General features: G+C 39.8%; 1 protein-coding gene across 4 annotated transcripts in view; it reads right to left on the bottom strand.

The window, feature by feature from the left end:
• LOC143958914 (ras GTPase-activating protein 4-like) overlaps positions 1-14,454 on the bottom strand; it is a 239,161-nt gene that overhangs the window by 83,806 nt on the left and 140,901 nt on the right. For all 4 annotated transcript variants that reach the window (XR_013270144.1, XM_077467902.1, XM_077467900.1 and 1 more), the window contains exons 6-8: positions 11,524-11,605; positions 10,459-10,590; positions 430-521 (exon numbers count right to left, since the gene is read on the bottom strand). Coding sequence is in view for 3 of the 4 variants with exons in the window: in XM_077467902.1 (XP_077324028.1) it covers positions 430-521; positions 10,459-10,590; positions 11,524-11,605 (306 nt within the window). In the remaining variant the exon portion in view is untranslated. The remainder of the gene's footprint in view (positions 1-429; positions 522-10,458; positions 10,591-11,523; positions 11,606-14,454) is intronic.

The raw sequence follows: 14,454 nt of genomic DNA, 5'->3' as shown, positions 1-14,454 counted from the left end.
AAAGCATGCATGCTTAGACACACCTCCTGGCGTGAATGGGCCCTCAGACTGGTGTGCCCCAGGATTGTACGCAGTTCTAAAGGTTGGCTGAAAAATTGTTTGAAAACACTGATCTAAATGCACAACCTGAAAGCAGAAAAGTCTAATAACTTCCTATTTTGTTTAGATGTTAGTAGAAATATCTCCATTGAGCTCTCAGTGCTTTTTTGTTATGATGTAATCCTAAACAGTATATCACTGAGCAGGCACAAAGATATTACTCTGATAAAGAAGCCTAAAAAAGTGTAGATACCATCTTTCCTAGGAGAACTATACAGCAATGTTTGGGTCCCCTACCTGGATCTTCACCAAGACAAGACTGGAGGAGGACACTTGTACTGCAAAGACTGTGGATGTAAATAAATCATATTTTTCTGGATAGTTACTTACTCATCCATACTGGCCTTGGATTTCCCAGGGCTAAGTCTGAACCATCCTTCCTCCTGTAAATCTTTCTGAAGTCCATTTACATTGATCACTATCTAAAAAGAATAAAAATAAAGTCCAAGTTACAAATGTTTACCTCTATTAGCTTAGATATACATGTTGAGAACAGAATGTTTTATTTATCTAATACAACTTACATTTGCTTATCTGTTTCTGTGTTAAAGTGATTGTAAAGTCTTGTTTTTTTCTAAAAAATAAAAAACATGTTATACTTACCTGCACTGTTGCAGTGGATTTGCAGAGAGCAGCCTGGATCCTCCTCTTCTCGGGTCCCTCTTCTGTGCTTTTGGCCCCTCCCACCTGTTGGGTGCCCCCACAGCAAGCAGCTTGCTATGGGGGCACCCAAGCCGAACTGCAGCTCTATGTGTCCATTCAAACACAGAGCTGTGGTTCGCCCCCCCCCCCCCCCATCTCTCTCTCCTGGACGGCTAACTGACTTTGACAGCAACGGGAGACTTAGCCAATCAGGAGGGAAAGTCCCAGACGGCTGGGACACTTGTGGACATTGCTGGACAGAGATGGAGCTCCGGTAAATATTAGGGGAGCTGAGGGGGGCTGCTGCACACAGAGGGCTTTTTATCTTAGTGCATATAATGCATTAAGATTAAAAAACCTTCTGCCTTTACAGCCCCTTTAAAGTTCATCCGCCAGATATTGGCATAAGAACCACATCTATGGGAGAATAATCCTAAAAAGTGAAACTATGTTTTGATAAACTTGATTACATAACAAAAAAATTATTTGGAAGCCAATAGAAAGGTTTCTACTAGGAATTGAACATGACATGCAATCTCCACCAGAGCTGCACATATTTGTTTTATAGAAAGATAAAGGATATCAAGATCATTTCATGGATGGAATAATCTTTAATGTAAGTCTATTCCAGGCATCACTAAATTTTGGACAGCTGTCTATACCCAACCACTTGTTAACAAGCAGGTGATTGGTTGCTAGGACACAGGATGATCCTAGTATTAATTACCCGCTTGTTAAGAAGAAAAGTTGGTCAGCTCCTGCCCTTTGTCCAGACCTGCTGCGCCTCTGCCTTGCTGTGTTAGAACTATGAAGAGGGGCTGTGATGAGAAGGGGACTAAGGATACTGATGTAAAGTGGAGGCTGCAATGTAAAGCGAAGATCGACTGTTGTGTAAAGGGGAGACTTTGATATAAGGTGGGGCTGTGATGTAAAAGAGGGGGGTGTGATGTAAAGGGGAAGGGCTGTGATTTGAAGGGGGGCTGAGGACACTGATATGAAAAGGAGAGTGTGATGTGAAGAGGGACTAAAATGTAAAGAGGGAGAATTTGCTGTAAAGGTGTGTGTGTGTGTGTGTGTGTGTGTGTGTGTGGGGGGGGGGGGGGGGGGGTTGAGGACACTGAAGTAAAGGTGGACTGTGATGTTAAGGGAGGACTGAGGACACTGATGTAAAAAGGGGAACTGTGATGTAATGGGGGGGGGGGGGGGGGGGTAATGAGGATACTGAAGTAAGAAGGGGGACTGGGGACACTAATGTAAGAAGCTGACTGTCATATAAAGGGAGGGGGTACTGTGATGTCAAGGATCTGAGTCACCACAAAAGCATTTCGGCTATAAGAAATTTTTTACAGATTCGACCTCCATGAGTTTGAATTCAATATTCCTGGTCTACTCCTTCCCTGCTATTTACCAATGGAATAGTAATTTTTCACCCCATTAATCTGAAACCAAGATATGCTTTAAGTGATTTCTATGAAGTTTAAATTAGCGATAATCATGTTTTCAACTGCTGCAGCTAATCTGTCTTTTTCTCTATTTATATACCTTTGTTTTAGAATAAACATTTTTTACATAAGAAAGGGTTCACGGAGAACTATGCATTATCAAACAAGATAGTACAGGAAGCAAGTATCTGGCTTACAGGCAAGACACTGAACCAAGATGGAATTGTAGAGGAGGGACTAAATACCCTCCCAGCAGCCAGCATTAGGCAAAGACTAATTGCTGGGATCTGCTGGCTGGTTATGGCTCTATTTGTCTGATTAAAATCTTGTTTTGCCTATATTCCTATTGCACACTTTCTGGAAAACAAGGCTCATCAATAGTGGGTGCTGTAACGTTTACCAGCTGGACCCTGGAAAAATCAAGCAAGTGTACATATTCGCCAGCACATCAAGGATCTACAATCACCATCCAAAGGTTTTTATTGCAGAGAGATCACATCACAGAGACACGTTTTGGAGTCGTGCAGGACCCCTTCGTCACGAATGCACTTGTCTCTGTGATGTGATCTCTCTGCAATAAAAACCTTTGGATAGTGATTGTAGATCCTTGGTGTGCTGACGAATATGTACACTTGATTAAAATCTTGGACATCTGATCAAAGAGGAGTCACTGCGCCAATTACTGAGTTGTGTACACATCAAGCTTCTTCCAGCACAGCTGAATTTAAGAGCAATTACAACACAGATTAGTGCTTTGCCCGTAATCCAGGCAAATATAAAAGATACAATGAATGCCTCTCTACACTCATTAATAAATCCATAAATACATTTTTAATGCAAACAGTGTAAGTACATGAATTTCGTATCATCCTCTTGCAGTCTACTTAGAACAGTCTATACAGAAGAACTCAAAGAGGGAAAGCACAAGGAGCCAATAAGGGATGCTGCCATGCAAGATGCATGCTGATAGGAGGAAAGAGCATAGTGGCAGATGGACAAGTTCATCACTTTGCCACTTATCCATTTATAGAGTAACAGGGTTGGGTTGGGGAAGGGACCTGTAAGTGAAAGTGAATCTGCAGCAGAGGAAAATCAGGTCCCCTCCATTGCTAGACAGAGATGTGTTTGTGAGCAGAGTTGTATACATTTGAGGATTCTCATATATGTATTTAGCTTTAAGTTGTAATATGTTTATTTTTTTAAACTCAGTTTATTAGAAGTCTAAAGGTATGGGCATGAAAGAAATAAATGCGGTGCATTGATGCAAAGTTGATTTAGTTCTATACTGTACAATGCTCCAACACAGAAGAAATAAGAACAGGAAAAAAAAAAAAATAGAAACATTGCTGAATATAGATACAAGCCAAAAATAGCAGCTAATTTTCTCTTGCTAGAACACCAATATGAAGCAACTAACTCCCTGCTGGTTATGTACAAAAGCAAGAACATGACATTGTAAAACTCACTAGCTGACAAAACACCAATTTCTAAACATTTTTAATTTCAACTGGCATCATCCTGTACCACCTTATTTTTTTGGTTCACATGAAATGGCTTTAAACAGCGTCTTTACATCAGCACCAGTACTAATATAGATTCAGGCCTGAAAATAATCACTAATGCCATGTACACATGGCCGGACTTTGACAGCAAAGGTCCGAATTCGATTGTGTGTGGGCTTCATCAGACATTTGCTGTAGAAAAATCAGACGGACTTTAGATATAGAACATGTTTCAAATCTTTCCGATGGACTTGAGTCCAGTCGAAAAATCCGGTCGTCTGTAGGTCTAGTCCGACGGACGAAAACCGACGCTAAGGCAGCTATTGGCTACTGGCTATGAACTTCCTTATTCTAGTCCGGTCGTACATCATTACGGTCGAATCTGTCGGACTTTGGTGTGATTGTGTGTGGCCAAGTCCATTCATTCGGAAAGTCTGTCGGAAGTCCGCCGAAAGTCAGTCGGGAAGACCATAGGACCTAGTCTGCCGGAAAGTCTGGTTGCGTGTACGCTGCATTACTTCTAGGTATTAAGTGTCAGCTTTTCAGATTTCAGCATTAATGGTGCTCATTTCATATACGTAAATATAAGTAAATTCACATAACCCACATGCATTTGAATGTGTAGGTTTTCACACTTGTCTGTTTCTGAAACGTGTATAAATATATCTGAATAATACCTGAAGAAGTGTCTGTACTGCATGTATCAATCATTAGGATTCATGGTGTCATTTTTTTTAGTTCAGGCTTGAAAATTTCAGCAATACTAGTTGCTATAATCATGTGTAATTTTCTTTTAACACATTTTAGATACTGTATGAAACACGTTCTGGTATTTTGACCAGTGTAGCAGTTCTGAGGGCTTTATTTCACACACTGTCACATACACACTCAGCACTCAGATTGCTCATGCATGTTTATACACATAAAACAGGTAAAGGTGCCAAAAAAAAGAGAAAAAAACAATAGCAGTCAGCCCACATTACCCAACAACATGAATCACTTTTTGATTACTTGGGACATGAGCATCATCTACATTTGTCACAGTAATTAGGAATAGGTCCCATTTTCCATGTTGTATTTTTTTAAATATTAAAGAAAAACTCCAGGATTTGTTATACATAGCTACATTGAATCAGTTTAGACCAATGTAACTAGGCATATACCAAACCTAGCAGATCCACCTGGAAGCTGGAAATCACTGAAGTATACACTGAAACTTCAGTTATCTCCCCTTGTTCCTGTGCCAAGCGGCTGCCCTGCTGCATTCTGAACACAGGAGGTCGGCCACTCAGTACAAGTGCCATCCAGAAAATCCTTTGCATCTTCTGACTGAATGCCCTGCTCAATAGAGCACACAATCTAAGAGGGAGGGTCAAGAGATACAAAAGGTAATAACTGTAGGGGAAGAGTTGATGGAGAAAATGAAAGTACAGTTGTTAGCTGGGGGCAGAGTAGGCCTCTCTGAAGAGAAGGGGTTTCAGTGATTGTCTAAAAAAGGACAAGTTAGGAGGTGGGCAGTCAGACAGAATGGGGTATGGAATTCCACAGGATGGGAGAAGCTTGGCAAAAGTCCTGGAGTGGAGCATGGGAGGAGGTAACAAAGGAGCTAGAGAGCAGGAGGTCTTGGGCGGAACAAAAAGAACGATTAGGTTAGTCATTTGAGACTAGGTTAGTGATGTAGAAAAACTGTATATTAGGTAGTTGCACTCACCCTGTATTATACAGATGTTCCACCAGTTAATTAAATCAAAAATAATCTCATCGATATTAAACAGTGCTTATAGATCATCAAATGCTATCTGATACAATACTCCTTATACCCAGTGAAAAAACACAAAAAAACAAAATATTGAAGGATGATGACGCATATATTATGCGAAACGCGTTTAGGCTAATTTTGTTTGATGCTGACATCACATCCTACCTATGAACTAAGCTCACATTGAGGCTTGAACCGCACGCTAGCTCCCTGCACACAAAGCTGCCATTATAGGCCATTACTGGAACACTGGACAGACTCAGTGCCGGTCTAAGGCACAATAGCATCTGAGTGCACAATTGATGGCCTTTGAAAAGTGATGGCCGTTTTGTTTTTTATGAGTATTTAGTAAGCTACATTGGAGAAATTTGAGAATATAGCTCTGTACCTGGTGGAACCGAGATACACTGGGTGTTAAAGAAATATACACAGGCATTTTTATTCCTGCTTTCTGGTAAGCATTTAAATTGGAAGGTGGTGGTATATCACGGATCACGATAGTATTTCTGGATGCACAATTGATTCAAGCATGGTGGATAATTATATGAAGAATACAATTGATTGAAACACACTATTTTGCAAAAGTGTTTTTTTTATATATATTTTTTCATTATTTTTATTTTTTTCTGTTTTTATGAATTTTTAGTTTTTCCACTGGGTTTAAGGAGTATTGTATCAGATAGCAATTGATGGTCTATAAGCACTGTTTAATATTGATGATATTATTTTTGATTTAATTAACTGGTGGAACATCCATATAATACAGAGTGAGTGCAATTACCTAATATACAGTTTTTCTCTTTCACTTAACACTAATGGTGATTATTAGTTGCAGCATAGCCTTCACTTTTATATATTTGTGTTTTGCGCTGGTGGCAGAGAGGGGTAGCAGACACTGAATGGCTGGTAAGGTGAATGAGTCTGGCAGCAACATTTGTGATGGACTGAAGAGGGGATAGCCTATATAAAGGTAAGCCAATGAGGAGGGAGCGGCAGTAGTTAAGGCGAGATAACTAGGGAGTGAATTAGAAGCTTTGTGGTGTCATTGGTTAGGAAGGGACATATTTTGGAGATGTTTGCAGAGGTAAGCTTTGGACATTGATTGGATGTGGGGCCGAAAGGATTGTCCACGATTACACCTAGCACCTTGATATGTGGCAACGGTGATAGTTGATCTGTCATTCCTGACGAAGAAGTCAGGAGAAACGGCATGTGGGGGAGGAAATATTATGAGCTGGTTTTGGATAGATTGATTTTAAGGAAGCGGCAAAACATCCAGGCAGATATGTCTGTTAGTAAATTAGTGATGCGTGTAGAGACTGATGGAGTGAGCTGAGGGGTAGAGAGATTGATTTGGGTGTCATCAGCGTAGAAAATGTATTGGAAGCCATGGGAGGCTATTAACTGACCCAGCGTGGAAGCATAAATCAAGAATAGGAGAGATCCAAGACCAGAACATTGGGGGACCCGACAGAAGAAAAGAAAAGAAGAGGAAGTAGAATTGTAGGTGACATTGAAGGGGTGGTGGGATAGGTAGGTTGAGCACCAATGAAGATTGCAGTCACATAGACCAAAGGAGTCAAGCTATTTGAGGAGTGGTCCACCATGTCAAAGACATGGTTTTGGCCATTAATAGATAATTTCTGAGTTTTAGGAGAGCAGTTTCTGTGGAGTGTTAAAGAGGAAGTAAACCCTGATGGGTTTACTTCCTCTTTCATTCCCTGCAAAGGCAAAGCATAATGGACTACTATGCATCGCATAGTAGCCCATTATGTGTCACTTAACTGACACAGGAGCCAGCGATGTCAATGCTGTCCCCTGTAGTCCGGCGCATCCATCTTTTCGGTGGGGTCTCGCAGCTCCGCCGCTGTCATTCGTTCATTTGTTCAAGGAGTTTGGAAGAAAGAGGAGCAAGGAGATGGGGCGTAGGTTGTTAAGATTGGTGGAGTCCAGTGAGGGCTTTTTATGTATGGGGGTGACTAGAGCATGTTTTAGAGAGTTGGGCAAGATGCCAGAAGAGAGGGAGAGATTAAAGATATGTGTTAGTGTAGGATAGAGCCAAAAGGCGACAGTAGCATCTGTGAGGGAAAAGGGTCCAGGCAGCAGGTGGTTAAGTGGGCGTTATAAAAAAGTTTAGCAACCTCATCAATAGTAGTGGGGTTCAAAAAGGAAAATATTGATTGTACCTGTGGACATGGAGTGTTAAGTGGAAGAGGCATTGGGACAGAGATCTCCTCATGAATAGTATCAGTCTTTTTTTAAAGTGATTAGTGATCTCCACGGCAGTGAGTAAGTTAGTGGGTGGAGGCAGTAGAGGACAAAGTAGAGAGTTGATGGTGGAGAAGAGTTGACGGGGGCTGGATATAAAGGTGTTAATGAGGGTGATAAAATAGGTCTGCTTTCCAGTGAGGTGAGGAGGGAGGAATCGTATGGTGTAAGTGGTCAGCAGCAGAGTAGAGAAGAGAAGGGTTGAGGTGGCAAAGGATCCTATTGGTAACCAAAAGGTGGTTGGTGGGAGAGGAGGGAGACAGGTGGAAGACAGGGACAGAGTGAAACTAATAAGGTGGTGATCAGAGAGAGGCAAAGGATTGTTGGAGAGGCTGCACAGAGTACATAGGTATGAAAACACAAGGTCAAGGGTGTTGCCATCAAAGTAGAAACTTTAGGTCAAAAGAAGAGGTTAGACTGAAGTTTAGAAGTAGCAGGAATATTAGCATTAACAGGGATGTTGAAGTCACCGAGAATGATTGTGGGAATTTCAGAGGAGAGAAAGTAGGGTAGCCAAGCAGAGAAGTCTTTAAGGAATTTTGATAACTGTCCAGGGGGCCGATAGATCCCAGCAATTCTTAGAGAAACAGGAGAAAATACACGAAAGCATTGTGCTTCAAAGGAGGGGAGTGTCAGAGAGGAAGTAGGATGAAGGAGGAGCTAGAAGGTTTCCTATTCCTCCTTCCTTCCATCCACTGGGTCTGGGGGATTGATTCCAGAGAAGGCCACCATGGTAGAGGGAAGCAGGAGAAGTAGTATCGGATTCGTGAAGCCACGTTCAGTAACGGCAAGTGGGTTAAAAGTGTTGGAGACAAAGAGGTCATGGTGAGAGGTGAGTTTGTTACAGACAGAGCAGGCATTCCAGCGGGTGCAAGAGAAGTGGAGGCTGGTTTTGGGAAGAAGAGTAATGGAAATTAATTTGTGTGGATTGCAGCTGCCGCCAGAGGGTGTGAGGTGATGGGAGCATTGGGTATAGTTAAATGATGGAAGCCCAGGGTTTAGGGATAGATAACCAGAGGTTAGTAGATGCAGAAGAGTGAGGGAGGTAATATGGGAGTGTGATTTATATGAAAGGACACGCCCAGCGTCCTGGAGGTTTTATTAGCATGTGGATGTTCAGAAAATTAGAAGGAGTTAGTGAGTGCATTAATAAGGAGGGGACAGAAATGAGGGTGGTATATAATATATATATATATATATATATATATATATATATATATATATATATATATATATATATATAAAAGCTGTGGGGTGGAGAAGAGTGGTGAAGGAAAGAGTTTAAGGAGAGAGGACACAACTCTCAGAAGGAGTGGTAGAGAGCGCATGTTATAGAGAGGAAGGAGACCTGAATGGAGAAACAAGGTCACCTGCAGTCTGTTTGGTGTTTTTCAAAGTAGTTTGCTATGTATTTTCACATTGTGCAGAGCATGTAGTACAAAGCCTGAAGTGCATATAACTTGAATAATGAATCACTTCTAGAAAGAATCACTTATGGAAAGAACCGCAGGAATGTTCCCTCTAGCAATGTGCCCCCAGCAATGTGCTATCCCAATAAAGGTGCTAAAGCTTTATACTGTGAAGGGTATAGGTTAGGGTTGCTGCCAGTCCAGGATTCACCCGCACAGTCCAGGTTTTGAATCATGTGTCCGAGTTTCAGGCAGACTGACATAAGTTGGACTTGATGGACTAGTATCTTTTTTCAACCTCACCTACTATTTAACTATGATTCCAACTGGGCTGTGGCTCCCCAAGTAACCAAGACAGTCACACGCAAATCTGGGGCCATCCAGGAGCTGCAGGCGTCTTTCTACGGGAATGTTTGGCATAATTGGGGGCGCAGTACTACTCACCTTGGGACACGCAAAGGTGGCCCAGGCCACTTAAATGTTCAGGTTTGGCTTGAAGGAAAGGTGGCAACCCCAGTGTGGGTGGTTGTCATTTAATTTATGAAGAGTTAATAACAGGATGCCTGGCCAACAAAGCAAACTTTTTACATTTGAATCAGCCTTGCAAGAGGGCAGAGTTGTAAGCCCATAATTTAGGTAAGACGCGACAGAGCGACATAAACATAATGGTACAGACAGGGCTATAGATGGTGAAGGCAGTAGCATACAAAAGGCACACAGACACAGTAAAATCTATTTATTTTCAGTTGTGGGTTAAGTAGGAACATACCAAAGGCACATAGACACAATAAGATTGGACAAAGTGCAGAGGCAGGGGGGTGTTCTCATGTTCTTCATCTTATCCAATCAGAGAATGCTTTGCATTCATTCAGAAGGTGAAAAGCAACAGACCTCCTTTGTTTGGAATGTAGCAGGCCAGCCACTCAGCACAGGACCAAGAAGCAATTGGGGTGATTTACAGCTTCCAGGAGGATTGGCAAGGTATGGTATATACATTGTTACATGACATATGGTTCAGGCTGAAGCAGTGTTACTACTGTATGTATCAAATATCTAAACCTAGAATTAATCCTTAAACAAGATAGAGCAGAGGGTAGAGGGAACAGCCCTAATCTAACAGTACAAGTGGGACTCCAAGTTGAACAGTAACAGATGATAATTATACATCCCAGAAATCACGTTACATCATTTCATTAAAGTTTTGAGAAGCCACTGAGTGGTGCAGACCATCATACATGTACAGCTTGTACATAAATCATACATTTTAGGTGGACCGACCCAAGGACTTACAGATTGTATCATCATACTAAACATCAGATTTAAAAAAAGAACATTACCTTTCCCAGGAAATCATTTTTACTGACCAAATCCCAGTCCCAGACTTCCATTGTTAACTTCTCAGTAAAAGATTCATCTAATTCAAATTCAAAAGCCTCATTCCACCTTGGATAACATGATTTTTTCACAACCTGCGAAGTAAAACTTTGATAAATAGTAAGAACATACTGAAAGTGGGCAACTGCCAGATAATTCAACAATCCAGTGCAAAAAGCTAGGGTGACGTTCACAGTGTGAATTGGTAATTCAGTAATTTGTGGCAAATGATGGGTACCTAGAAGACTGAAATAGATTATAGTGTATGTGTTGATTTTTCACATCAGATAATCTTGTTTAATACAATTTTTTTAAATTAATTTTTGTGCTAGAAATCCAGTGAGCTCATATGCTCTCTGCAGTGTTATCTCAAGCAGTATTTTCAGTCCTCCCCAGTTCAGTTCAGCTTGACGGACTACAGAACACCTACCCTCTATGTTATGGAGATAAAAAGAGTGGGGTATGGGCTAATACTCTTTTTGTCCTAGAGAGACAACACTGGTCTTCTATAAATACATATATATGTAGTCACCACATCTAAGGAACTGTAAGCTTCAGTAAATATTTTCTTTTGTTCTTGGGTTTTGACACACTTTACATCTTCACCTTCTTTCTGTTGGCAACCTCTGCAGCTATACTGAAGGTTGTACCAAGGAAAGTGGTGGCAGATGCAAGTGGATTTTTGAATTGACTTTGGTATTCTATTTGAGCTTAAAATAACAGATAACACAGGCAGACAAGTCAAGTTAAACAATCATGTAAACTACACTCTGAGCTCCCCGATGATTCACTATTATAATAAATGCTGTTCAGAATGATAATCATTATTTACTGAGAGCTTTAATCAATATTATATTCATGGTTTAAAAAAAATATATATGTAGAGTAAGATCAATACTAGCCAAGCAATTTTAGTAATAACCGTCTCTGATTTTTAGTTTCTGTAATTGACACAAAACACAATGTATAATAATTTCATGGGCAGAAATAAACTAGGAAATAATAAGAAAGCCATACAAAGAACTTACTGAGCTCTCTTGTGTTTTGCCATTGTACTGCACTCTAACAAATGGGTCTGATGCTCCGTTCCGGTCCTTTCTTGCCAAGTCTCTGAAAGGTAAAATGTACACAGAGAGATTAAGCTCAGTTGGGGATTAGTTGACTTTGTGTAGGAATGCTAAATAGAGTCTGCAAGACACGTAACTTTTTCTAGTTCTAGGAGCACTGCCAAAGAAATAGCAAAAACTTTATTAGTAGATACATAATACTGTATATCAAAGATGGGGCTTTATAAGGAGCACTATTAATGGTTCTAGAAGTAACAAATCTAAGCACCAGCTACAATTATCTTTATGTGTAGGGATCAACAGCAGTTATAAAAACACCCTTTCCAGTTTTATATAAGTGCTTACTGATGTAAGTGTACATTCACTTTATCTGGTTGGGTAAGGTCAGGAAACGTAAAGTATTACTTAAACTATTTGGTACATGTCCCCATTCCCACAGCATAACTAAAAAAAATAATTAAAAATGGCAGCTTACTTTTTTAAGTCCTCTATTTTAGACTAGCAAAAAAAAAATCTTAGGTACTTCTTTTTGTTTATGAGGGAACTGAGCACCTATGTTTGCCATATCTAACCCCATCTGAACCGTTCAGGAAGATCTTCATTATCAATTATAAATAGATTTAAGCACTGTCTGTCTTAGCAAAGGGCCAACGGTATAGAGGCCGGGCTTGTATGTTATTAAAGATAGACATGGGACAGGTTCCCATGTCTATCTTTAATTCAGAAAGACCTGTTCAGAAAGACCTTGCGGTTAGCCATGTCACCTCTTCCTTAGAAACATATAAAGGTAACAAATAATTGAAATAAGAAAATGACGCATGCTGTGTGAATGAGAACACATAACAAACATACTGTTTAGTGGGGTTTTCTCATATTTGACTGCGCTTAAGTCTGTAAGCAATGCCCAACAGCTTTTCGACACAGTGTCTGAAATAATTGGCCGGGATGAATCCCCCCCTTTTTTCTAGCGCACCACTTACAGATTAGGCCAATGTGAGCAAGTATATTAGTACAATGATCCTTTACGTGCTTTGCATCACAGAAAGATATTTTCACACATGTTGAAAAAAAAATCTGTGACTGATAACTAAATTGTTTCACTTCACAAAAAAGGATATACTAGATGCCTATTGATTTCAATAGGTTCAGATAATATTTAGAATGGCTGTGGGATACCACGGTCGTACCAAAAATCAGCAGCCTACCTTGGTTTGGGATAAGCTATCGATCATGTTGAAAGGTTTCAAGAAAAAGCTTCCTGTTCCTGTGCACTTCAGAGATATACATCAATGCCACACAATGCCACACAGTATATACTAGGACACAAGCACATCTGCAAAATATTTTTGGGTGTTTGGATGTCTCCATAGTGTCCATCCAATATCATATGTTTTTGCCTATATTAAGATTTTTTTATACATTAACAATGCTTAGCATAATATTTTAATAGTGTGGTCTAATGGTTTAGAAGAATTTTAGTCTGTAACATGTAAATCTAATTAAAAAAAAAAATGTCTAGCAGCTGCCATATGAAAAATAATTTACTATTATAAAATAAATACAGCCGAACATAATAAAATGGAAAGGCTGAAACAATAACATTTCAAATGTGTAACTTTTAAGAAAATTAACATTAACATTCACTTGAGAATCAAACAGGATTAAAGGTCTGGACTGACTTGTTCCTGTTGTTTTCATTGGCATTTAGTCTAAGGTAACCCCTTCACTGAGCCGCTCTGATGAATTAAATGTTCCCTTGAGGGTACTTAATAAAACGATATAATCTTATTTTCTAGGTCACCAGAGCAATAAAAAAAAAAATTAAAATAATGCCCTGTATCGGGAATCATATTCTCTACCCCTTCATACTAAGATGAAATGAAGGGTATACAGAATACTGCCGATGACACACAGTTGAACGAATATTTAAAAAAATGTATTTATTTTCTGTGATGCCATATGATAAGTAATGAACCTGAGTGGCAAGCAAACAAGGATTGAGCCACTCATCTTTCAGAAGTCCAGAGTATGTTTATTAATGCAATCTAATACAGTGAAAGTCCTGTAGAGTAGACTATAGAGTCTATAGACTAAGCTCCTGATGTATTGAAACATGTAGGAGAAGCAGGTGAACTTTCCCTGTATTGGACAACATTAATAAGCATAAAAACAAATAGACCATGCTCTAAAAAGTGCTAACCAATTACTGAAAAAGACAGCCACCCTCACTAAAATTTACACACACAAAAATGATTGATTGAATTTATACAAAATGTGCAGCACTGTCAGTTTAAGTAAATCAATAACAAACAAATGTTAATCATTCAATTAATTTGATATCAATAGGAGTCCACAGGTGCACTAATTAAATCAAAGTGTTAAATTCAATTAATATCACTGTTTATAAACATATTAGTCCACAAGTGCTTATGTATCATACACCAAGAATTCACAACGCTGCTTACCAGAGAGCTAGACCTTAAATGAAAAAAGGTCCAATAGTGCATTATGGAAAAATATCCCAATGGATGGTTAGTAGCAATATCAATCGCAGGCTGAGCCCTCCATATTTACACACAGCTCTGATTAAGTTTCACATGAATCGCCTATCAAGGTTTCAATCACACACACAGAGAAAAGAGCATGGAGAATCAAATCGCAATAGTGCAGTACATTAAAACACCATTATTAAAATCCAGGCATGTACTCGCGTATTAGAAAAGGTACAAAACAGATCAAAATTGTCCACTGGACACCCTGGCAGGCCTGATCACATCAGTGCATTAGCTCCTTCCTACGTATTTCATCCAAAAGAACACAGGGTCTGGCAGAAATTTTTGATATGCTCTGTACCTATACCTTTTTCTAATATGTGAGTACATGCCTGAATTT

This window comes from Lithobates pipiens, unplaced genomic scaffold (assembly GCF_037356315.1).
Source record: "Lithobates pipiens isolate NorthernLeopardFrog02 unplaced genomic scaffold, aLitPip1_a1.2 Scaffold_64, whole genome shotgun sequence".
NCBI classification, from domain to species: Eukaryota; Metazoa; Chordata; class Amphibia; order Anura; family Ranidae; genus Lithobates; species Lithobates pipiens.
The sequence above is the reverse complement of the archived record's forward strand: the minus strand, read 5'-3'. Positions and strand labels throughout refer to the sequence as shown.